Source organism: Nilaparvata lugens, chromosome 7 (genome assembly GCF_014356525.2).
Source record: "Nilaparvata lugens isolate BPH chromosome 7, ASM1435652v1, whole genome shotgun sequence".
Classification (NCBI taxonomy): domain Eukaryota; kingdom Metazoa; phylum Arthropoda; class Insecta; order Hemiptera; family Delphacidae; genus Nilaparvata; species Nilaparvata lugens.
This window is the reverse complement of record NC_052510.1, coordinates 44,821,836-44,846,335: the sequence shown is the minus strand read 5'-3', so window position 1 is coordinate 44,846,335 and position 24,500 is coordinate 44,821,836. Positions and strand designations below refer to the sequence as shown.

Sequence of the window (24,500 nt, the reverse complement as noted above, 5' to 3'; positions counted from 1 at the left end):
AAAACCCAACGCCCCAATTCCTAAATATAAGGGGTGTACAATATTTATTTATTAAAAATATATATTATTTTGTAATGTTTATGGGCATTAATGTGCTCCACTTTCAATGTATAGTTACAGTATATCTATTGATAGTTAAAACTCATTATTTTAAATTACATTTTATGAATCGTGTCTGCAGTATATTTCATACTGCACTTGGAGGATAAATTAATAAACCTTATGCACAGATGAGGGAGTATAAGACTTTTCAAACTGTATGTAAATTACTTTTAAAATGGACAGCAGGGGCACAGCCTATTGTACAGTAAACAGATTATTCGCTTTCAGCAATGATAATCAACTTTAGTAGAATTATTTACTTTTCATCATAATGCAACTTTAGCATCAATGATTGTAGGGTTGATGGTAGCTTGATGTTCATTTTTTCACTGTTATTTTTCAAGAAGAATAGCCATGCTTTCGTTTTGAAAAACTATCCAAAATTATATATTTCTTTGATTCAAACATGAAAACTTTAATAGAAACATTTTTCAACGACAATTTATAATTTGCTGTTAAGTAACAACGACTAATATTGGTGTCAAATTCCAATCAGGCTAAAACTGGCAGATTTTAACATAGTACCGTAAATTAATAACATTGTAGAACGAGCTGATTTTTAATTAATTTTATGTATCCTATTGATAAATAACTATATTAAAAAAAGAAGTCTGAATAAGATTCTTGATTGATTGTATTGTTATTAAAAATCATATATAATTATCAATAAATAATATTATGTCCAATTATCATTAGGATTAGAGTTAATTAAAATTTTGATAACGTTATATACAGTGGCATAATGATGAAATGATGAGTCACTACATTTCTCCAAATTACTGTCTTCAAGTGCAAATTGGAATCACAATAACTTATAGAATTGATTGCCAAATCGTATTTACAATAGGTAACTTAATAACAATTACTGTTGATAAACTATATCAATGCAAAAAAGTGCATTCATGTTTTTTTTCAAGCGGCATAGACTACAATTTATTTTGAAGTAATTTATAGTATAAAAGTTTTTCATTTACATCGATTATTATGAGAAATTTGGTGGAGGGTCGGTAACCCGGTTAGGGTTTCGAGAGAGAAAGGGTGTCAAGACGGGTGCGAGAACCCTCTTGCAAATTATTTTTTGCAAAATAATTGTACTTGCGAATTCGGTATTATTAAGCTGCATACATTTTTTTACAAAGTAATTTCAAACTTTTATTAATTTTGATGTTGAGAAAATAAATCCCTATAACCTCTCCAGCTGCGGTCCGAATCTTGAGTAGCATGAAAATATATTACTTTCTTGAGGGGAAGAATTCCGACTACACTGGCTATAGGCTACTGTTCAGCCTACGCATGGTATTGTAATGTATTAGCATACTCAGTAGTTATTTCAATTGAACTCATTGTAGCAAAACTCACAGATGTTCACCTATATCAATTCAATTATGTGTCATACTCTTGTCATTGCTTTATTCTAATAAACGTGCAATTGAAATCTTACAGCCAACATCATTTATCAGTTGAATTACTTTTAAATACACTAAGCAATTTGTATAATAATATAAGAATGCATTATAGCTTCCACTAAGCAGATTTTGATCGCATCTTAGTTCTAGTTTCGATTTTTCAGTTTATAGGAAATAATTAAGACATAATTTGATGAGAAATTGCTTTCTAAATTAATACAAAAATAATTGTAATAATTTATAATTATTATAGATATCATTGTTACAGTTTATAGTACCTACGAATAAAAAAATGTATATCATTATATCAAACTTTTAATGTGATGATCATATTCATGAAAATCTATGAAAGAACATCTTATTTTAAATTGAATAAAAAATTGTTAAAACTGCATAGAAATGCTATGTAACAAACTTGAAAATAATTTATGAATCTGAAATTTATTAAAGATTTAAATAGCCTAATTAATTGAGCATCAAAAATGTTAGTAATCCAGGTGTTCATCGGTTTTTAAATGATAGGCTACCAAATTATGTAACTAAATAAAAGTATATTATTTGTGTTCAAGAAATTAAGCAAACCCCGAATGTGTGTAAAGTTCAGTTTTGGCAAGTCTTGAACCTAACCTAAGTTTCAATCCTATCCAAGATAAGACAAAAACAAATTATACATACAAAATCATAATTTACGTAGGCTAATCAATAAGTAATGCAGGATACAAGCTGAAGTAAGAAGATAGAAGAATAAAACTGATAAAGTTATGATTGAATTCAATGATTTAATCAATAAAATATAAGTACGGTAACCAAGCTTGTTAGGTTACAATTTCAACAGTGATAATTCTAAATGCAAAACGTTAATCAAGAATAAAATATGTTAATTTTTAAGAAAAATTCTTAGTATAATTTATTTTGTTTATAATTTACTGACGGATTTACTAACTTTCAAATTTGTTGTGAAAAAATCTGAGCTCAACAAAAACATCAAACTGGCAGTACGTTAAAAAGAAACAAATGTTTAATAATAAAGATTAAAAAACGTAATACCCCAACATAAAAAGAACGTGAAAAGAGAATAAATTCACTGTGCCAATGTAGTTAATAAAAAATAAATCAGAGAATTGCTTCGATTTTGATGAGGCATGAAAAGATGTGAAGAAAATAAAACTGCAATTTAGTAATAATATATTTACCTCATGAAAGCTAAAAATCAGGTTTTGAAGCGATGAATTTTGGTAATTTTTCTGAAATTAAACACAAACTACACTAAATTATACGAACCAAATAAAATCACTTAGAACAGGTATGACACAGGCCGATTACTATTATTGTAGTAGCTGCTCTTTAGGCTATAATAAGCCTACACACTTCACTTTTAAAATATATTTTATTTACATCACAACACTATAATATTTGTATATAATATACGAATTGAATATCTGATTTATCAAAAACTCTATTCACACTGAGACAGATAGAACACATACCAAAGCCTTTTTGTCAAATACAAAATATTGACATCTCTCAGACACCCACAACCATAACATCTCCTCCACCCCCTGCAACTGATCTCACAAAGAAGATGTTGAATGGATGTGGAACACGTTATCTCATTGGTCTGTTTGCAATCGTGTGTGACTTTCATTTGTATCGCATTTTTCTATTGGTCAGAGCTATGGACCAGGTTACTACTATTCTGCTCTGATGAAGGGGAACTCAACTAGTCACTGCCGTCTTTATCGGTTAATGAAATAAATCTTTTCAAAATACAAACACAAACTAGAATTAATCGAAAATAATTTGATGAAATAGCCCTTATTTACTAATATTACCCTATTGAACTGTGTATATGCTTTCATCTCTGGAAATGTATCACTTTATATATATGATATAGGTACGCGGAACTGTTTTGACATTTTAAAATCCACATACATTTTACTTGAGACATCCGAATAATTACATTAAATTCATTGAACTTCTTCGAAATATACTTGAATCTAAAAGGTCATTCAAGAAAATTCAAAACTCAAAACTTATTGACGAGCGGACGAGTTCATAATAATGTAGGTCAAGTTGACAGAGTAGGCACTCGTTGATTTGGCGGGAAATTCAATTTCAAATTCGGTCCACCACTGTGAAAATAATGTAGCTACTTATTAAATGATAAATATAATATTTACTTATTAAATAAAGTCTACTGCTACTTATTATATATATTACTTATTATAGCCTACTGCTACTTTTAATACTAAACTCATATTTTCCATGGAGAATGAAGAATGAAGAGAATACTAATCAGTGTGTAACGCGTCCTACACCACATTGCAGTGGGCATCAAAAAGTTAATACCGGTAGGTCTATTTTAAATTCTAAACTAAATCTGTTCACTTGAATATTGTGACTGTTCACTTTATTATTCAAACAAATAATAATACAGATTCACTATGACAATTATTTAATTTTATTACGTTACCGGTAGGTATCTAAATAAGGCAGAAGTTAGTGATTTTTTCTGCCCAATGGCTCGATTTGAAAAGAAAATCGCATTAAACTGGAAAAGGAACCGAAAATTCGAGGTTTTTGGGACACCTGTAAGTTAAAAAGCTCCAGGGCTAGAAGGTCAACTTTCATAAGCTGTTAATTCCCCAAACAGCCCTTTATCACTAACGTACCTTGTGACTGGACTACTAACTTAAGTTATATAGAAACATTGTATTCTATATATAGGAACATTAAGTTTTTGGTTTGAGCTTTTACTGTGCAATTGGACCTCAATACGGTAACCCTCATCCTCATTTTACATAATCCAAATTAAACAATCATAGAAAACTGCATGATAACCCAAAAGCTCATGCTATTCAACCAAATTAATTAATAATTATTTATCTACGAAATAATAATTCAACAGGAATTTTATCATATTGTAGGCCTACCGTATTATACTCGTGCATTAGAATAGCAGAGCATGAACTAGGTAATACGGTACTAATATTTTTTATTTGTCTTTTAGAAAATAAGTCAATGTTAATATTATTATATCTCAAAATTAATATTAATAATAATCATTAATATTATTATAATCATCAAAATTCGATGCTTACTTCAAAGTTCCTTTATGCAACTCTTCAACTCTTTTCTTAATATAGAATGATTATAAATATTGACATATTGATTTATTTCAATATATAATACCATATTCAATTATTATGTTCTTCATGATATAATATTTAAATTTGTATATAGATATTTTATTATATATATTCAAGTGTCCCCACACATAGGGAACACATATTAGAAATTAGGAAACAATATTGTATTTGATTTTTGGAATGCATTTGATTGTTTAATTATTTTTTTGAATAAAGAATTGGAATTTGAATATATTTTATTCCATATTCATTATCAACTTGAAAAAACAAATATTCTAATTTAATAAGTCAGTTTTAAATTAAATAATTTCAATAATCGAAAAATTCCAAAGGCTCAGCTTTTATGGGTCTTGCATCCATTAATTTGCTTATTCTGTACTGTACAGTAGAGAAAAGATGTTCGATGAATATTCGTCTATGATGGTAATAAATTTAATATTATTAGCATTTAAAAAAACTTATTTTCGCAGCATACTTCAAAACAAATGTTATTTTATTAGGACTTGTCAAAAGAAATATAATACAAAAAGGTGTCTCTGATAGATTGTATTATTATTTGAATTTTGTATAAAATCTTACTAATGCTCTATAAAATTTATAGAACCATAATATTTGAACCGTATTAGCGCATATTCTTCTTATGGAAAATAAAAGTAAATGAAATACATTATTGATTATTTATTGAAAATACATGGTTTATATTTCATACAATAAATAATTGATTACAAAAGTCTAGTCTTAAACGAAAAAGTTTAGCATAATTTGTAATGGATCTTATAAAGAGACTTTATTGTATTATAAAATACCTTATAATTATGAAAGACAATGATATAAAAACTGGAGATCAGTTAATCAACAATAATTTACATGAGTGCATGATACAATTGAGAAATGGCAATTTTTGGAGACTAATTTATTTCTTCGGCCGAATTGTCCTTGTAACTAACATCTTTGTAGTCTTCCTCTCCAGTTGCGCCATAAAAGTTGTCAATTCTCCGGTTTGCAAAGCTATTATTCGAATGAATCTTGGGGCTGCTATCATAATTGAACTTATCGTTTTCAAATTTGAAGTCTGTATTGTCATCATTATTTCCATTCTTTTTCTCCAGCTCTGCTCCGAAATCGTAAGTATGATTACTTTTGTCTCCATTCTTCTGAATGCTTTCCATGTCGAACACCTCTATGTTCTCTTTGTCATAGTTGAGATTCTTCAGAAGATCCTTGTCTTTGGTCTTTTTGTCGTCTTTGATTTTTGCACCAGGAGCACTGACGTTATGATGAGGGTGCTTGGACTCAGCTTCCAGATGACTGATGTCGTCGATTTCTGGGGAGTCAATCAAGTCCAGGCTTCCTGACGAAATGAACTCTCCTGAGGACGAACCGTGATCAATGAAGCTGCTGCTACTTTCAAATGACGATTCACTCTGAAAAATTAGGAGAATAATTTTTTTATATTCAATATCATTGTGATTTGTAATTTTGTAAGGTGGTTCATGTCAAGTGTTTTTGATTTATTAGAAAGAATTCTATTTTAATGGAACATTTCTTGAAGGAAGATAGAATAAATAAAACTATTGATTTATTAATCAATGAACATATTAGACTCTGAAATAGTCAATGGATCGTTATTTTATTGAATAGTGGCTGATGAATATTAATTTTTTATTAGAAATCAATTGAAAAAATGCAATTGAATGATGTTGTTATGTAACTATACCTACTGCATTCTGCATATAATATTATATATATTCCTTATTCAACTTGATATATTTTACAATTGAAAATGAAAATGTTATCGCTTTTTTATTTGCACCTAATGTTCTAATAGTATTGAATTCTTCCTATTGAGTTGAAATTAGCCTATATTTACTACAAAATATGCAATCATTAGTCGAGAAAATAAATGTAAGAAGTCTACCCACCGGTTGGCTATGCTAGGGGTGAATTCGTAATATTTCAGGTTTTTGTGGAAATGCAGATATCAAGAGGATAATAGTACTGTTTATATTGTGAAATCATTTTTCAAGTAAATACATCTTATAAGAAGGACCGTTTTGGGGGGTTTCATGAGGGTAAAGCAAATCATTTTTATGGGAAGTACGAATGAAAAATATAGGTTTAGATTTTCTTCTATTAGATCTAATTTTCTATTGAAATCATATTGATTATCTTCTCTATAGAGTATTAGACATTATCAGCATTGAATGATGAATACTTTTAGAATATTGGAATCTTTCAAACATGAATCTATTAAAAGTCTTATATAATGCGTTTAATCGTTAGAATTTTACAACGAATAGTTTCTGATTTTCTATAATATAAGGATCATTTGAGCATTTTTATTCATGAAAATAATTAGATATGCCTAATAATTATGTAAAATAAATTCAAATATCCATTTGTTTTGGGTATTACACTCATTTGTAATAGTATTTATCCATGTTGTCAAAATTGTTTTACTTTTATTATAAAAACAATATAGAAACTTGTATTACTCTTTATTAAAAACTTTACAATTTTTTAACGACTAGTTTCGACCATTGGTCATTTTTAATAAAGGGTACTACAAGTTTTTATATTGTTTTTATTAATTTGAATAAATTAGCCCATAAGTGAAGTGCTTTTATTATGTATTTAATTAGATGTAATTTTTTTTGCCAATAAAACATTTTCCACATTTTGAAGGATTTCGATTGATGAGCTTACTATAATCATATCTATGTGATGTGACACTCACTGCTCTGTTAGATACTTACCGACCAGTATTCAATGTTCCAAGAAGGGAACAAACTTATGAGTGGAGATGGCTCGTAGCCTCTCCTCACTACAATCACCACACTGTCAGTCAGTTGGCCAAGTCTCAAGTCGATAAGTGCCTGAAAAGTACAGAACTTTGTGAGAAATCAAAATAAATTAAATAATTAAGTACCTAATAATATTAATTAATAAATTGGAATTGTTAATAATCATTTATCAATAAAGTAATCAATATTATTAACAACATATGATATTGAAAACTATATAAGTCAACATTCAATAAAATTGAATATGTGGTTGGACCTGTGGGTGGGCTGTTCAAATGAGTTAAAGAAGCATTTGCCTGTAACTCCGGGTGGATGGGTGGCCACTTGAGGAGCCGGCTCCACTAGTTATCATTTATGAGTTGAAGAAACTCATCGGTGGTTCGGAACCAACCTCCAGCTGTAAAGCCACCTGATCGATGAATTCGCTGGTTTGTGGTATCCCGCCTACTGTTTTCTGATCTGTATACACCGTTACACCAATTAATCTTATTTTTGTGCTGCCCAATAATTCACTGGATGTAGTTCATAATAATAGTCAATAAGCTACTGAATGCATAAAAATTGTTTCCTTCCTCTCTGTAAAAATCGGAGTAAGCAACTCTTGTTTGCCTATGCAGACCATCTCCTTAGAAGTTATTTAGCTTAGTGTATTTATTATATTGTTTGTATCGAAGCTGTGTTGAGTCGATACGGTAAGAATTTTATTTTTTAATATTTGCATTTTTTGGAAATATATAATTCTGTCTGCCTGTCTCTCATCTTTCATCATCATCAATCTCATTACCTCAACAAGCTTACAGTTTGTGGGAGCATCACCCTCAGCCAAAATTGATATTTTGTGATTAACAGGTACTTAACTTGTGGTGGGGGTATAATGGACATTTTTATAGTTGTAATAAGAATTAAAGGTAGCCTATTCGAATTAATTTATAGTTGTTAAAAATTAAGTCAAAACAAATATTGTTCAGACTGTAGTTTTTTTTTTTTTTTTGAATGTGCAAAGAACAATGAAGAAAGAGTAAAAATATGGAAAACTGACTTGGGCTTTCTCAACAGCTAGTTCTTCTTCAAGTTCGGATGCATGTAGTCCAACCCAGACATAGATGTCATCTCCAGTGTCAATAATACTGACATCATCATCCAGAAGAAACTGAAAAAATATTTTATATTATATAAAACATCATATTATACAGTACTCAAGCAAATTGTTTTTTTTGTTTTTTTTTTTGTATAAACACGACATGTCTCGACTGAATCAGATCATTTTTCAAGTGTCAAAAAAATGATTTAGATTATGTAAAAATATGATAACTCAAGTTAGTTCAATAATTATTTCAAGATAAAATTAATTATATGACCATAAATCTGAAAGATTATTTAATTTTAGTAAGTATGATTTGTCATCCGTTTTAAAATGATGGAGCAGAAAAGGTTTCTAGAACTCGTGACTAGCAAATGTCTACTAGTTTTGATTCATACGTTTTTGTAAGTTTTTGAGATTGTGATTCAGTTGAAGCTCCATGAATTAAGGAAAATAAAAATATCATATTTAAAAATTATTCAATGATTCAAGATGACATAAGAAAATACTATGAGATTTTTATTGCTTAGAAAGCTCACTCATTCTTTCGATGACATTATTTAAGGAAATAATGTTATAATTGTGCTTGTTTTTTGTGATTTGTTGATTTGAAATTGCAAAATACTTACATGTTGATCGAAGTGATCATACTCATCTAAGCGAAGGCTTTGTTGAACCACAACGCAGTGGTATATCTTGGGTGTCAACCTACTGACAACCTGTTGAGTGACGTAAGAGTGAGGATACGTCAACTTTCCGCCGAGAATTGTCCAGAAATCTGGGTACTCTTGTCCTTCTTCCAAGATGAATATGTGGCCACGAGGTGAAATTACTTTCGAAACAGTATCTGCGATTTGTCTTTCCAACGTTGTACAGCCCTGGGGAGAGTAGAAATGATCTGGGCTGAGAAATTATTAACTCGAAAATAATAGCTACAATGAGTGATTATAGTGAAGTACACGTTATAATGGCAATATTTGATTAGCATTGGTATTGCTATCCTAGCATATCATTCGACAAAGCAGAGAGCGCTATCCTTTATTAGCTCCGAAACGTTGCCAGATCGTTCCTTAACAATGTGTAAAAATATTATTAATTTAAAGAATAATATTTAAACTCAATCATGAAAATTTATTTTTTAATAATTGAAAAATACATTTTCTTAACGAATAAAATATAATTGAATATTTAAAACAATAAAACAATGGTAGGCCTACAACTGCACTTGAAGTTAGTACGTGACAACCATTCTCACACATAAATGTTATCACTTGAATAAACAAAAAACAGTACTGTATATAGGCCTACACTAAATAAGTAAAGTAATGATAGATCACATACATTGAACTATTGAAAGATAAATTGAAATGATATAGAATAAAGGATTCAACTTTTGAGCGTAGAAAATTCAACAACATTGAAAAAATAACTTGATCCTGTCAAAAATAATAGAAAATGAAAATATTTAGCATTTTAGAAAAATAAAGGATAAGTTCGGATCTTACATTGAAAAGTCATGGTTCTGTGAATATTGGACTAAATATTTTCATTTATAATAATTTTAAGTATTTTATTCGAATTTTAAAATGTTTTTGGATATGATATTCAATTTACCAATTTATTTATTATTTATTTATACATTGATAGATACACAATTTCGATTTGAATATGATATTAATTTATATTAGTTGGCGATTTGGAAATTAAGAGCCAAAGTAAATTATTTCAGCAATAAACAGCGATAGTAAGATGGATTTATCATGATAATAATGAATGAATAATAATACGGTAACGGCACTTACTTGACCACGCCAAATATAAGTGTTGGGATTTGCGTCCAGAATGAAAGCGTCTTCAGAGTTGAGTGATGAAGCAACAGCTGGAACCTCAATTGCTTCACCGTCGCTAAAACATGATCCTCTTATCTGTGCAAATATAAAAATTCGTTGCTCTTTTAACTGTTATTTTATTGAAAAATGATAATGAGGCATTTCTTAGAGCAATAAATCCTGTATGTGACTAAATCTAAATCTTTTACCAGAAAAATCGAATTGAGCAAAGAATTATTGAATTATTGTAATTTGCAAGATTATCATCAAGATTCACGTTGTCTTTGAGATTGAAGAAGGGAGAGTAGGTCATATCCGGTCACTATACGGTATTACAATTCGACACATAAATTTTATTGAATACAATAATTTATTATTGCGTTCATAGACCAAGTGAGAGTCTGTTTTCTGAAGCCAAGTAGGTCAATTTCTTAATCCGAACTACAAAATTATGAATATTATTTCAAACATATTTTTGAAAATGGTAGTTATCAATTTTAAATATTTTCTATTGAGGGAATAAAATTAATATTTTGATGTGCTCTTGAATATATACCTGAAATAGCCTTGTTCCTCTGAGTCTGCAGGGATAATCTGGTCCACTGAGAAGGCTAGCTCTATTACCCAGATAGACAATCATGTTACCTGGAATAGATAAGGATAAATAGAAATATAAACTTTTTATGAATAACTAAAACAAAATGACTTATCCTAACAGAATTCTAATATTTCAAGTGTTTAGTTATCTAGAGAAATATGAATTCTCTTACAAATTGAAATATTGAATACCTTCATATTTAAATAAAAATATAGGAGTCTTTTTAATTGTAATTTTTTAAAACTATCCGTAGGGTGTCTAGAGGTATTTTTTAGTTTTGTACGGTACACGTTATTCTTTCAATAATCTCTGTTGGGAACAGATCTTTGCCTCGGGTGGGAACGATTATTAAACCTATCGGTGGGGCTGTTGTCTCAATAAGAGTTTATTGGGATACCTGAACCCTCCCTGGAATGGTTTATCTAATAAAGTTCTACCTTCCATGAATACAGTCACAATTATTGTGGTTGTGCCATAATTTTGCGCACCGGTATATTCATATTTTGAACATGTTGTATAGTATGAATGTATCATTTATTTATATTTAATAACAATAAGTTTATTTTTAAGTTTATTAATTATTTATTGTTTTTTCTTGCTGTCTACCATGAGATATTTTAAAACGTTTTCATATAAAAATTATTAGTTTTTAATGCTGTTCACCTCTGAGAATCCGACGGAGATGTGAAGGCTCATGTCCTTGTAAGACTCTCACTTGGGTAGCATAGCCAGACAACTCTCTGTTCAGTTTTCTAGCAAGCAAAGAAGTTCTAGTCCTCAGTGGGAGTACACTGTCCCTGCCCTGAAAAACAATACCGTATGTATTATCCTTATTAAAAATGTTATATCAAATTACAGCAAAAATCAATATACAGTAGAAATCATATGGATGTGAAACATGATAATATGATTCAATAGTCAAGTGAGGAGGAGTAAAGATATATAGAGACGTCTGCTGGAAGAAAATTTATTAGAAAATTATATGGAAATGAAACATCCAATGTACGGTAGTGTAGTGCTAGAAGAAAATACCAGAACATAATAGAGTATCAATAATAACGGATTCTTAAGAAAAAAGAGAATTTTTCCTGGGAAATAACATAAAATTATGAAAGAGACTATTTTAAAACCAGAATTTTACTATATTGCTGGAAAATATAGAAAAATATTAGGGTATCTGATTTGACTCAATTTGTGAAATCTCTTAAAAAATCGAATTCAGTAGCTTTACCGTATAGTATAGGCTAAGATGATGATAGAGCACCAATAAAACACTGTGTTCTCTTATATGTTGATTTGGTACCTAAGTTGATTTTATTAAAAAAAACAAGAGATCTGAGACAACAGAAACGTTATTTTTTCATTTCGCTAATGTAATTGAGATTCAATGTACCGTATAAATAAATAAATAGATAAATGTTATTCCCTCTGAATTCAAAAAATCAAGAAACAGCATCATAACTGTTAAACCAACAACTATCAACTATACCGGTATTTGACGAGCAAATATTACATTTTTCCTCAAATCAAATATTACAAAAAATAGTAGGTACCTGCCTAATTTAAAAAAAACAAACTAGTATCATATGGGCAAAATACAATGATTATTCTAGGTACATTGGGCAGAGCTATATATATTTTTGAAAAGTTAATATGCACTTTGACCTTACCTGCCAGAGGTAGAGAACATAATTCTGTCTCTGTGCGAGCGGATATCTGTACTTGACAATGTAGCAGTCATCGCTTGAGAAGAAGTAGTTGGAGTCAGCGTCGAGGAGGTCGAGATCATCCGTGTCGAGGACTCTGTAGACATCGACCTCACCAACGCCCTCATCCGGCATGAAGTCCTCCACACTACCACAGCGAGGCTCCGGCGAGCGAACTGTGCGGTTGCTCGCCTTCGCATTGTCTGATTCTGGGAGACAAACACAGCAGCCACGGTTTCAAATGAAACTAAAATCTATTAATACTACTACTTTGAGGGAAAAAGTTGAAGAAAAATAATTTACCCTTAAAAAATTAAAGTTGAAATAAAATTCATTAATATAACTACTACTCTAAGTAAAAAGTTGAAGAAAAATATTTACCCCTAAAAAAATTAAAGTTGAAATAAATCTTATGAAAATTATTGCATTTATATATTCAGATACCGGTAAGAGAAGAAATTAAAAAATAAAGGAACTGTGTATTCTGTATTAGATCAAAATATTGCTGGAAAAATCATTGAACCTGATATTATTTTCAAGCAATAATCAGACAATCTATTCACTCTTCTTTATAGGGCTACTATACTATTATTGTTATTTGTTATAACATAAAAATCATCCAGTAGGAACCCTTTCAAACTAAAGAATATAAAATAGTAGCATTAAATATAAAAGGGTGTACCGTACTGGATGTTTCTCATTTTATTTCAATCAACTAATATGTAGGCAATTTCAAAGTTTTAGTACGGTACTACCGTAGTAACTTATAGGTACCGGTACTGTTTTTATGTTATTTATTTTTTATCATTCCAAAACTCATAGTCAAAGTATGCAACTTACAGCATTCATTAATTATTATGATCAAAACAATCACTGGTTGAATAAAAAACCTATTTATTTCAAGAATAATTAATTTGTGTTCTTTCATTTAGAAATGAAAGGCTACAATAGGGCTACAGCAGTATCTGATTTTAGGAAATTTTACAAAAAAAAAGAAGTATCCGATATTCTTACCGATATTTACCAAACTTGAAATTAGCTCTCATAGCTCTTAATCTATGAAAGATTAGATTACTATATAGTAAAAGCGGGGATGACCACACCCCTCAAGCCCATCGACGTGTTCCCCCTGAAAATATAAAATTTAGTAATAAAACAGTCGGACATCCACCCCCCCCCCCCGGAAGACTTTTAATATCGTAGTCTGCGTCTTTGCCTCTCGCCCCCCACCTGTGGGCATTCCTGCTAAAAAAGGCAGTTCACTGTAAAATAGTTTCGAGGATATTAAAACGTTTAATATAAATATATGAAATGGGGGGAAAATGTATATAGTCAGCAAACATTATTTTTAGTTCTTTGACATAAAATAGTAATTATTTTTAACTAGAAGATATTATTTTTATAATCATTCGAATTAAATCAAATTAATTTCCTTTTGTAACAATAAATTATTACAAAGAGCACTTTATGCATAAAACAAAATTTATACAAATACGATATACAGGAAAAATGCCCTGCAGAGGCATAAGAGCCTGAGCGCAGCCAAGCATTACTCTGTTCATGTTTAGACACACTGACTCTGCTATATAATGAGCTTCAACAGAGTTATTATATAAAAGTGTTTCGTCATGGAAAACAACATCGATTTCAAGCAATTTCATCACGTTTTTTTAAAATTCATAATTTTGTAAAATAAACATATACCATCACCAAATATGCAATTTGCAGTTTGCAGTGGTATAGCAGATTTATACAAAATCGATTTCGAGTGGTATAGCAGATTTAGTAGAATTTATTTGAAGAAAAGAAAGCCTCAAACATATTTATAAATAGCCTACTATAAAAGTAATTGTGGCATGATAAAAACGAGGTCTTTTTGACGAATTCATATTTACATTAGAACAATTCCACCTCCAATCTAACCAATCAATTAAAAAAATATTAAACATAACCACCTATTGTTTCATCTGTTCTATCATTTGCAGTGTGTGCACATGCAACTAACTAATGGAGTGTTTAAAAGCAAAAATTCTTCATCATAATCTCAACTTGGTAGACTAAGATATTTCCACATCCTAATATGAAATATTTGGGATCTTATAAAGCGTGATAAATCATGTACAAGGAGAGTGCGGTGGTATTCCTATGTGGTGATATAATCACATAATCATTGGGAAAATATGAATTACTTCCAGAGAAGAATTTATTCCAGGGTACAGTAATGGTTCGGCATTATATTGTAATCGATTTGAAATAAAGGTACAATACAAAACCTACCCATATAAGGAACATTAAACTATTTATATTAAAGTTATCATTCATATTAGAAATAAAGTCACTGAAACTTATTGATTGCATTTTTCTGCTACAATTCCCGGCTTTTAGTCATCAATTCTAATTCACATTCAACAGACTCACTTTCTGTAGCCTATTTTGTTGTTCTGAACTATAATTTTATTTTCAAGTGACAAAACATATTTGGCTAGCTGACTTGGTATAATTTATCCACATGAGGGTTTTCCGAACTTCAAACTTAACTTGAAATGGAATGAGGAAAAATCACAAAATGTAACTTTTACATACCTTCAGTTTTGAATCCGTGTGTGTGTTCCATCCGGAAACTGTAGCTGAGAAAATGATTTTTGAAATATTTGCATCGACAGCATTCTCCTCATGAGTTCACACTAAAAGTTATTATTTCATAAAATATTCGAAAAACGACTGAAAAAGCAGTCTCAATAAATACTTCCTTGTAAAGCCTCAGCAGTGTGAAAGACCGAGAGACTTCTGACTGTCTCTATGGGTCTACTATAGAGAACTCACTGTAGTAATGCAGTAATAATTAGACGTTTTATTTTCAAACGATGTTTATAGAACAATTATCTCACTTATTTTTGTAGACTCTATCAGTCAGAATCATTCATATCCAATTTATCGTCTCAAGTCTCAGATGCAAACTCCAGTGGATGAAACGTCCGCGATAGAGAGAAGTCCTCACATCAAAGTCAACATTGATAAAACGATTTTGAGACTTGTTGCTTATACTTTCCAAAAATCAGTCATTTTTGCAATTATTAAAAGAAAATCCAAACTACAGAATTTAATTTTGATTTCTGTTTTTCAATTTTCAAATATATATTTATTAAAAAGTCAATTTAAATTTTTAAGAATGCATTTTTAATTCAACTGATCAGGTTCAGGCACCAAAATACTATTTGGTATTATCTAATACTATACTGGTATACTCAAAGTACCGTACTGTACTACTGTTCTTTCAAAACAAATTACCGGTACTGTGTTGTTCAACACAAAAGCGTATTGAAAGTTTTTCAATCTTAAACTTGATATACAAACTTGCTTGTCAGTAAAAATGTTAATTTATAATAAATTCACATTTCTGAACCCGATTACAGATTTTAGGATACATTATCAGGATAGGATGGCATGTAGTATCGGAGGAAGAATAAATAAATTCCCAGAACCAATCAGTGATAAAAATTTGTATATGAATATAATTCATTCAATAGAGCTATCGAATATAAGGCATTCAATATAGTCTGGAAGCAAATAAAATACAGCATAGTGAAGTTGTGCAAAAATAAGTATTTCGATAGTTTTTATCACAATTGTGATAAAGCGTTGATTTGATTTTGGTTACTCATAATGATTTTTTTTATTCTATAATTAGTGCTCCCATTTCACATAGTTTGTGCTGAAGCATGATAAGTGACTTTGGAAGTTCAGTTTGGGTTCAGTTTTTACCAGGGCTTCCCCTCCTGGTGGGGCTTGGGGAGCGCTCCTGCCAAGTACTGAAGTACTGTCTGAAAGCAGAGGGTTCGGCTCCTTCTACTACCCTCGTTACCTGCAAAATTCATTGAAAAATTTAACCGTATTTCATAAAATAAAAAAATGTAAATCTGTAGCCTAAATGTCATTGTATCTACGAAGAAAAGAATAAGTCTATGTATGGACATGGACTACAGGAGATGAGGAGCTCATGAATGGTTTTTGAAGATCATTATAAATCTGTGGGTAAAAAATATATTACGTTTGAGTTTCGTATTTCAAAAATTTAAAAAGTCCTGTTGAAAGTGCTCTTGTGAGTCCTTGTTTGTTTATTTTGAAGTTTGACAAGAGGAGTTGAAAGAATATTGTTTATTAGAACTATTAATTGGCATTTTCTGAAAAAGAAAATGTATTCACAAATTAATAAATAAATCAGAGATAAATCAATGATGCATATCTGTCCATAAAACAAAAAAAAATCAGTACCTGAAGATATCACATATCAATGATAAGCTATATACAATAATTACATCTATATATGTAATTAATAATAATAATTTTCTTTCATATTTCTGATGATTTTCTGATTGCCAATGAATTGACTGTAGCATAAAACTGGTAAGTGGTAAAAACTGTATAATATTTCCAATACCGTCCGCACATTTGAAATAACCGCGTTATACACTCCCGCAATGCAATGCAGATTCCGCCAACTTCCTTCGTAGTGCGAAAGAAAGGAGAGGTCTATAAAGGGTAAGAAGTGTTGGCTGAAGAGGTCTGCATCGCATCGCAGGAGTGTATAGTGCGGGTTATTCCAAATGTGCAGACGGTATTGGAAATATTACCTGTATACAGTTCTTATTAATATATATTTAAAAATAATTAAATAATTATAATACTTTCTAGATGATTATTTTGACTAACCTTGGTCCATGAAGGGTATTTGTTGTCAGCTAAAAATAGTTGAGCTTTCTTTAGGGCTTCAACCTTCTCCTGAGTTGTTCCTTTCTTTCCAATCCAAACGTAAATACCAGATGTTACTGTATCCAAAATGAAGCAGTCCTAGACAAAAACATGATGAATAGTACTTGGAAATATTTTTGCAATTAACAATACTTACTGAATTTTTATCTGAATAATTTGAAAAATGTATTGTATTTCGTCTTTGCCGAATAAAATTCATTCATTCACATTCAAAATATACTGTAGGCCTACATGAGGTATAAGTTTGTTGTACCAAAGTTATGAAATCAATAATAATTACATATAGGTAAACGTCGTCGATTTTAGTTCTCATTTAGAACACTTTCTGATTGGTCGGAAACTCCTCCAAGTATGTAATTTATATCAAATCTTATACATCTTGAATATAATAATAATAATTTTTATTACTGGAGACAACAGGCGACTATTGTTTATAGCCACTAGTGAATATGGTCAGTATATTGTCTATTATCACAATATGATCTTGAATCATTATTGACTGCAATAGGATTATTTCCCAATGGGTGCACTTTGAAAATATGGAATTTATTATCTAACTTACATCAGTTTTCAGCATATCTTGTTTGAGAGGCTTTTCAGCAATTTTCTCCGATTTCAGAGAGCCACCTTCATCGGTAACCTTGTAGAGAGCAACTGTGGCCTGAAAAAATATAGAAAAATTAAAAATAATCTCCAACTCCAACAGATGAAAAAAATGAATCCAGATTTTTGAATGAAAACTCATCCAAAAAACAGAGCAGAATTTCACAAGCTTATTATTCCTGTTAGGAGATGATAATATATTTTATCTACAAATATAATGCTTCTCCAGAGAATATGATGGGAAGATAAATAGTCTTTCGTATAGAATAAGAAAATATTATCTCTCAACAAATTTGTCAACACACCAATTTTTCTCTTGTAGTTGGAGAATCTTGTGATAGTAATAACTTGCATTACCGGTAGATTAGGCCTACTACTACTATACTTGAAATACCGTATTAAAAACTATTTACAGTCTACTATTCTTTCTCTCTAGTTAAATCTTTATTCTTTATTGATATTGGCAAAGAAACTTGTAAAATTCAGAATTAAAATATGTGAGCATAGTTACATTTCATGCTCAATAATACATTATTATAATACCGGTACGTCAAATATTGAAACCACCCATCTAATAAGATAAAATAAGCTACCGGTACTGCAAAATGAGTCTTTCGAATATAGCTTGTTATTTAGATGAATAGAAAACTCAGACGTCAGACCTGAGCCAGCCAGGTCACTCAATATTATTATAATTATCATTGTTTAGAGCATTTTTATCAATTTTATTTGAGATTCGTCTTAAAAACTCACATCTTGTTTCTTCTCGAATTCTTGATCGTCTCCACCAGCAGATTGTTCAGGCACGGCGTTGGCTGATCCAGATCCCAAAACTTCGAAGAATTTGGCCAATTCATCAGCAGTACTTGAACCATCTGATAAAAACAACAATTTTATTAGTATTAAGATTTGAAAATAGTATTACTTCATAATCTGTATGAAGAAAATGTGATGCAAGATTAAAAAATACAATCTAGGTACTACAATGAACATCACTTGCTACTAATATTTTATCTTCTATCGACCAAAAGGTTATAAAACTTGCCTATCCAGTAGAACTCAAACTATTTCATCCGAAACAATCATAATAATCTAAATAGTCACCCATTCAAACCACCTCCTACCTTCCAAGAGAGTGAAAAATACAATGCGCCAGAAAATCTAGAGCATTTCAGTTATTGACAATAATTTCAAAAACAGTAATAATATGGATATACAGTACTGTCATCATGATTGGTGACATAAAATATGCTACATTTTCTTTTCATACACTTCATACACTAAAGGTTATATAATATATTAGATTAAAATGACGACTTGCACACTAAAAACGGGTTATATACCTCGATATCAAAAAATTCCTATCTAAAATAATTCTAAATATATTTTTTCAAAACTTAAATCAAACGGTACGGTAAGTTATCTGATTATTGGAATGTGGCCCGCTCTCAATTTTTCTTCGAATAATCGCTTCAATGCTTTTAATGGAAATTCTTATTTTGAATAATTTTTTGTTTAAATTGTATCTGAAGCCTTATAATTGAGAATCCAAAATCGAACTTTGCATAGATGGGGCGGAGCTCCTGGATTTTTTCAGATATGGGACTTGTGGCAGTTGAATAGCAGTAGGCCTGAGAATTGATGATTAAGTTATATTATTACGGCATCTAAGATCAATTATTTATTCAAGATTATGATAGGATACATTATTCGTTGTATGTTGAATTTTAAATTATGAAGCACAATAGGTAGCAAAAATTATTATTTCATATCTTCATTATACGACATTTCATTAAACATTATAGGCCAAATATATTTACGTTCCATTATTAATAAATGTTATGGAACTGACCTAGAACAGTGACATGAGCTCGGCCATTATGATCCTGGTCTCTAATCATGTTTGCAGCGTTGATGGCTTTCACCTTTTCTGATCCAGCAGAATTCGGTCCAACATAAACATAAATCTCATGGCCACTGTCCAGAATGAAGCAATCACCCTTGTTCATGGATTTCACATCAAGATGCACCTTCACAAACACACAAAAATCAATCAATAACTGGGAGTAAAATTAAAAATATACGTACGGTATTACTAAAGGTAATGTTAATGATCAAGATGTTATTTCAGGTGAAGATTGAGTTATAACAATGGTGAAAATAATGTTGGTATGTTCAAGATTCATCTCGTTTACTGTTGAACAGGCTACAATCTAAAGCAATGTTAATATTGAATATGAATAAATGGAAATATACTTTACTACTTTGTAGGTAGTATATAGGGCTTTTACTCATGTATAAACATCATCAGTTCATTAATCATTTCAGACAAGATTTTCTTTCTCGCAAAATCATGATCAAAGTTTCACGATCAATCAATCAATATCAATATACGATATTGAAAATACCTTATCGTTATAGGAATCAAAAATCAATACACCATTTCTCAATCGAATAGGCTATATGCAGTATTTTACTGATTTACAGTGGTAGGTAGTATATTCAACTTCATATCAACCGCTTGATATATTCGTGCATGATAATTACCTAGTTTTATATATATTTCACCTGCACAATTCTACTTAAGTCTGTGATTTAATTACCTGTCTGACTCTGACGTTTCGTTTTCCCTTGACTTGGAACAATTTCTTCTCTCCAGCAGCATTAGTGTCGACATGGTTGAAGCCACTAGCAACACCGCCAGCTTCATACCTCACTCCTGCAAACAAAGTTAATACATCATCATCTATTACATTGCGATAAATTTACTCTCACATGATGGAATAAAAACATTCATGGAAAAAGGTCTTCGACAAATGAACAGATTTTCAGTGTGGTGAAAATCAGTGTTTTTATTGATAATGAAAAAAAAGTGCACGTAATATGCAAATTAATTAAAAATGGAAGATTTTATTAGAAATTGCAGTTAACCAAGACTGATGGAATATTATTACTGTATAATAATTATGCTAAATATCCGATGAATAAGCTATATAAATAGAACTAAGGACTTCTAATATTGCAAATATTGACCAAAGAACTGACAGCATAGGGAAGTTTTAAGAATGAAACTGTCCAAAAACTGTGCTCAGACTGAGAATCGAACCCGGTACCACACCGTTGTCGGTGGAGTCGACGTTTTAACCCTTTATCCACCAGACACTCTTAGTTCTTTTATTGGATATTTGGGATAATAATTATTGATTAAAAATGTGAAAAAAATTCTTGTATTTTCAAACAAAATCGCAGAATGACATATTACTTTCAATTGAATAGTAATAATAATAATAATATTGATATGAAGAGAAAATAAAGTTAATTTGAGAAAATAATTTGATATGAAAAAAAAAATGGAAGGAAGAAGACGCCCTGGTCGACCAAGACTGAGATGGATGGACTCAGTCACTGAAGATGCAAGGAGGCTTGGTGTAAGAAATTGGAGACGAGCTGCCATGGACAGAGTAGAATGGAGGCGATTGCTGGAGGAGGCCAAGATCCGTTTTGGATTGTAGAGCCGTGGATGATGATGATGATGATGATGATGATGATGAAGAGAAAATTGATTTATTACTATAAGAGGCCAATTAAATATTTTACACAGTGGACAATTCTTTCAATAAAAGAAAATATGATCAATGCAAAATATCACATTTGATAATTTATAGGTAGGTGTGGGTAGGTACCAGTAATAGCATTTTGCAATAACTTGTTATAACAAGTTATTGCAAAATGAAATGGGTTTTGAAATGAGTTATGGTAAATATGGTTAACAACAAAGAGATTAATTGGAGAAATTAATTGATCATAGTATACGAATGTTTGATTCTTTCATGATCTCCGAAATATGTGTAATTTCATAGAAGAATGTAGGCTTGCACTCGGCTTTTGTACAGTCAACGTAATTTGAAGTGCAGCAGTCAAAACACATTTAAATTGAGGGTAATGATAGTTAATTGCAATGATGACAGCTTGACAAGTTAAATACCTGAGGGGAAGTAGGAGAGGAACTGTTGTGATTCATGATTTTCAATTTCTCTGTGTTGGACTGGACCTCCACCGAGACCATCATCAAGTTCAACGGCTAGAATTGCTGCAGATCCTTGTTCATCCTGAAAATTACAATTTCGAGAAAAGAAATTAAATCTATGAAGTATATTCACTAGATTTGTTTTTAGAGAAATCAGAACTGTGTGAGAAATTAGAACACAACACTACTAAGTGTGTGACATGGGGTCGTAGAAATTACCGAGAGTAAGTTAATCCGAGATTTGAGTATAAAAAAATGCAAGGTCATTGACATTGTCAGGAAAAATTAGATCAAAAATACTGATTTTTGACCCGGAAAAATAGGTACCCTCGAAATACACAAAGCATTATGTGGTGGAAAACTACATCTTTTCATTTCTGGTACATACCGCTATAATGAATTTCTAAGAACTTTTCTGTTCATTGAGAAAATTGATTAGAGTTTTCTGATGATAAAAATAAAGTGATTGGTAGTAAGAGTAACAGTTGAATATGATATCTTGCTTAACATGTTTGAACGGAATATAAATATATTATAAGTTTTTTAAATTGTATGAATTCAGGGCTACTTTCTTGTATTTATAAAATAGAATTATAGTACCTTTTAAAATTGATAAAATATTAAAAAACAAGAATACAAATTGTAACGTAACTCAATTCATTAATCCCATCCTTCAGCTCGAATCCAAACAAACTTTTCAAATAGATTTCTATCATCCAAAATACATAATTTATTTATTTATACATTGATTCATACAATATCATTCTCAACACGACAACACCGAAGTCATTCAACTACTAGACAACACTGAACTCACAAGGAGGTTGAAGAGAACAAAGCCCTTCGATCTGAGTTACGGTACGTTAGAATTTGTATTCTTGATTTTTATATTTTATCAATTTTAAAGGGACTATAATTCTATTTTATAAATATTATAAGTTATTGATTAAGTCTTCAAAATTATGAATTTATCATTTTTAACTATCCGAAAAGCCCTCCCCACCCTTAGAAAAGCCCCAATGACGCAACACCCTGAATATTCCAAATCTATTACTAGTCCCCCTCCACACAAATAAGACACCCTCACAAAAAATCATGAGTCGCTATTTTAAAATTAAACCCAAAAATTGTTTGAGCCTGGCCCCATCATTCTTTTGAATTCAATAAAATGGATAACGATTAAATTCATACTTTCTACTTGAGCTACGGTAATGATGAATTTTTCATGTTTCAAAGACAAACTCTAATTTTTATGTAACGAAATCTCTCTCGAATTTTTCCAATATTTATGTACCGGTATTGCAGATCAATTTCCTTCTTGCGTTATGATATTCTTCCGTTATAAGTATGATATGAAATCTGAATTCTTCAAGTCATCTGCCTGGTGTAATCGCTTCTATTCATAACTTTGAAAATGTGCGTTTTTTCAAAAATATTCATTATTATAAACTCATTGAGCTCAATAAATCGCTTATAAGCAATAAATTATGGTAGCTCTTGGAAAAAATCAATTCACCTGTGATGAACGGTCTCCAAGCCAGTAATGAATGTCCCATGAGAATGTTCCTTTCTTCTTGTCATTTGCAACAGTCTGAAAATGCAAATAAGAGCATTAGATATCTCGCTAAAATTCATTTATAGAATAAAACTCCATAAACATATATCTAAAAAGTTATAACCTATGTAAATTTTGAAAATTTTTCTTTACTTTCATATTATCAATTTTAAATCAATATAGCATAGACTGTAAGGTATTTGATTATTTAAAAAAACTCTATTTATTTGTGGATACAATTACAAATCATATAGATATGATTGGGAAAAAACAACGGGCTTGGCCCAAAACTATTCTATTCTCAAATTTGTATAATAAATAACAAAAATCAATGAAATAGGAGGAAGTTGATATCCTTAAAGGTGTGGAAATATCTGGTGTGAAATCATACATAGAGGTGTAGGAAGTAGGTCAAAAATGATAACTTATTGTTAATCGTTGGAAAATTTTAGTAGAGGATAAGGAAGTGGTTTGAATAGAAAAATACAGTATGATAATGATTTGAATTTTAAGGAAATCGAATAAGTTTTTTCATTTTTGTCAATCTGAATAGTAGACTAATATTTTTAGAGGAAAACTATACAACACAATAAACATTTGTAAAACAAATGAATTTCATATTGGAACACAATCAAGATTAATTAGGTATTGATAACGATTAGATAAGAAATCAAGAACAAATTACCTTGAGAACAATATAGGAGTCACCTCTGAAGAATTTTCCGAAATCCTTCTGGGGCCATTTCACAGGTTCAAAGTTCTGAAAGAAATAATACAATATTATTTGGACTTGTTTCACCAGTTGATAAAGTGTACTTACCGTATCGATCCAACGAATCTGTATAATTGATGAATGACAGTGTAACAATA

At 30.4% G+C, this 24,500-nt stretch overlaps 3 protein-coding genes across 7 annotated transcripts in view; all 3 read right to left on the bottom strand.

The window, feature by feature from the left end:
* The window catches only part of LOC111051212 (putative transcription factor capicua), a 50,426-nt gene extending 47,290 nt beyond the window's left edge, over positions 1 to 3,136 (bottom strand). The window contains exons 1-2 of one of the 3 annotated variants that reach the window (XM_039432863.1): positions 2,996 to 3,076; positions 2,702 to 2,752 (exon numbers count right to left, since the gene is read on the bottom strand). The gene's annotated coding sequence lies outside the window, so the exon portion shown is untranslated. Of the gene's footprint in view, positions 1 to 2,701; positions 2,753 to 2,789 lie in introns of all 3 variants that reach the window. The other 2 variants (XM_039432864.1, XM_039432862.1) reach the window with 2 other exon arrangements.
* Positions 3,137 to 5,320: 2,184 nt separating this feature from the next.
* LOC111051213 (gelsolin, cytoplasmic) lies at positions 5,321 to 15,715 on the bottom strand. The gene is made up of 9 exons (XM_022337668.2): positions 15,259 to 15,715; positions 12,640 to 12,884; positions 11,633 to 11,771; positions 10,928 to 11,016; positions 10,345 to 10,467; positions 9,172 to 9,420; positions 8,501 to 8,611; positions 7,414 to 7,533; positions 5,321 to 6,081 (listed from the first exon to the last, which is right to left on the bottom strand). The coding sequence occupies exons 1-9, from the start codon at positions 15,287 to 15,289 to the stop codon at positions 5,566 to 5,568; spliced, it is 1,623 nt and encodes a 540-aa protein (XP_022193360.2). The 5' UTR covers positions 15,290 to 15,715; the 3' UTR covers positions 5,321 to 5,565.
* A 445-nt stretch (positions 15,716 to 16,160) lies between these two features.
* LOC111051204 (gelsolin) overlaps positions 16,161 to 24,500 on the bottom strand; it is a 36,383-nt gene continuing 28,043 nt past the window's right edge. For all 3 annotated transcript variants that reach the window (XM_039432859.1, XM_039432860.1, XM_039432861.1), the window contains exons 3-11: positions 24,316 to 24,390; positions 23,592 to 23,666; positions 22,034 to 22,157; positions 20,652 to 20,767; positions 19,901 to 20,078; positions 18,802 to 18,923; positions 18,008 to 18,106; positions 17,386 to 17,523; positions 16,161 to 16,537 (exon numbers count right to left, since the gene is read on the bottom strand). In XM_039432859.1, the coding sequence (XP_039288793.1) occupies positions 16,427 to 16,537; positions 17,386 to 17,523; positions 18,008 to 18,106; positions 18,802 to 18,923; positions 19,901 to 20,078; positions 20,652 to 20,767; positions 22,034 to 22,157; positions 23,592 to 23,666; positions 24,316 to 24,390 (1,038 nt within the window). In that variant the 3' untranslated portion in view covers positions 16,161 to 16,426. The remainder of the gene's footprint in view (positions 16,538 to 17,385; positions 17,524 to 18,007; positions 18,107 to 18,801; positions 18,924 to 19,900; positions 20,079 to 20,651; positions 20,768 to 22,033; positions 22,158 to 23,591; positions 23,667 to 24,315; positions 24,391 to 24,500) is intronic.

Excerpts from the sequence above, each read along its gene's own strand:
- LOC111051213 (XM_022337668.2), bottom strand. The coding sequence starts at position 15,289 with ATGGAACACACACACGGATTCAAAACTGAAG. Across the intron at positions 9,421-10,344 it reads CTTATATTTGGCGTGGTCAA|GGCTGTACAACGTTGGAAAG; the intron begins GTAAGTGCCGTT and ends TACTCTCCCCAG. Across the intron at positions 7,534-8,500 it reads TAGCTGTTGAGAAAGCCCAA|GCACTTATCGACTTGAGACT; the intron begins GTCAGTTTTCCA and ends TGTACTTTTCAG.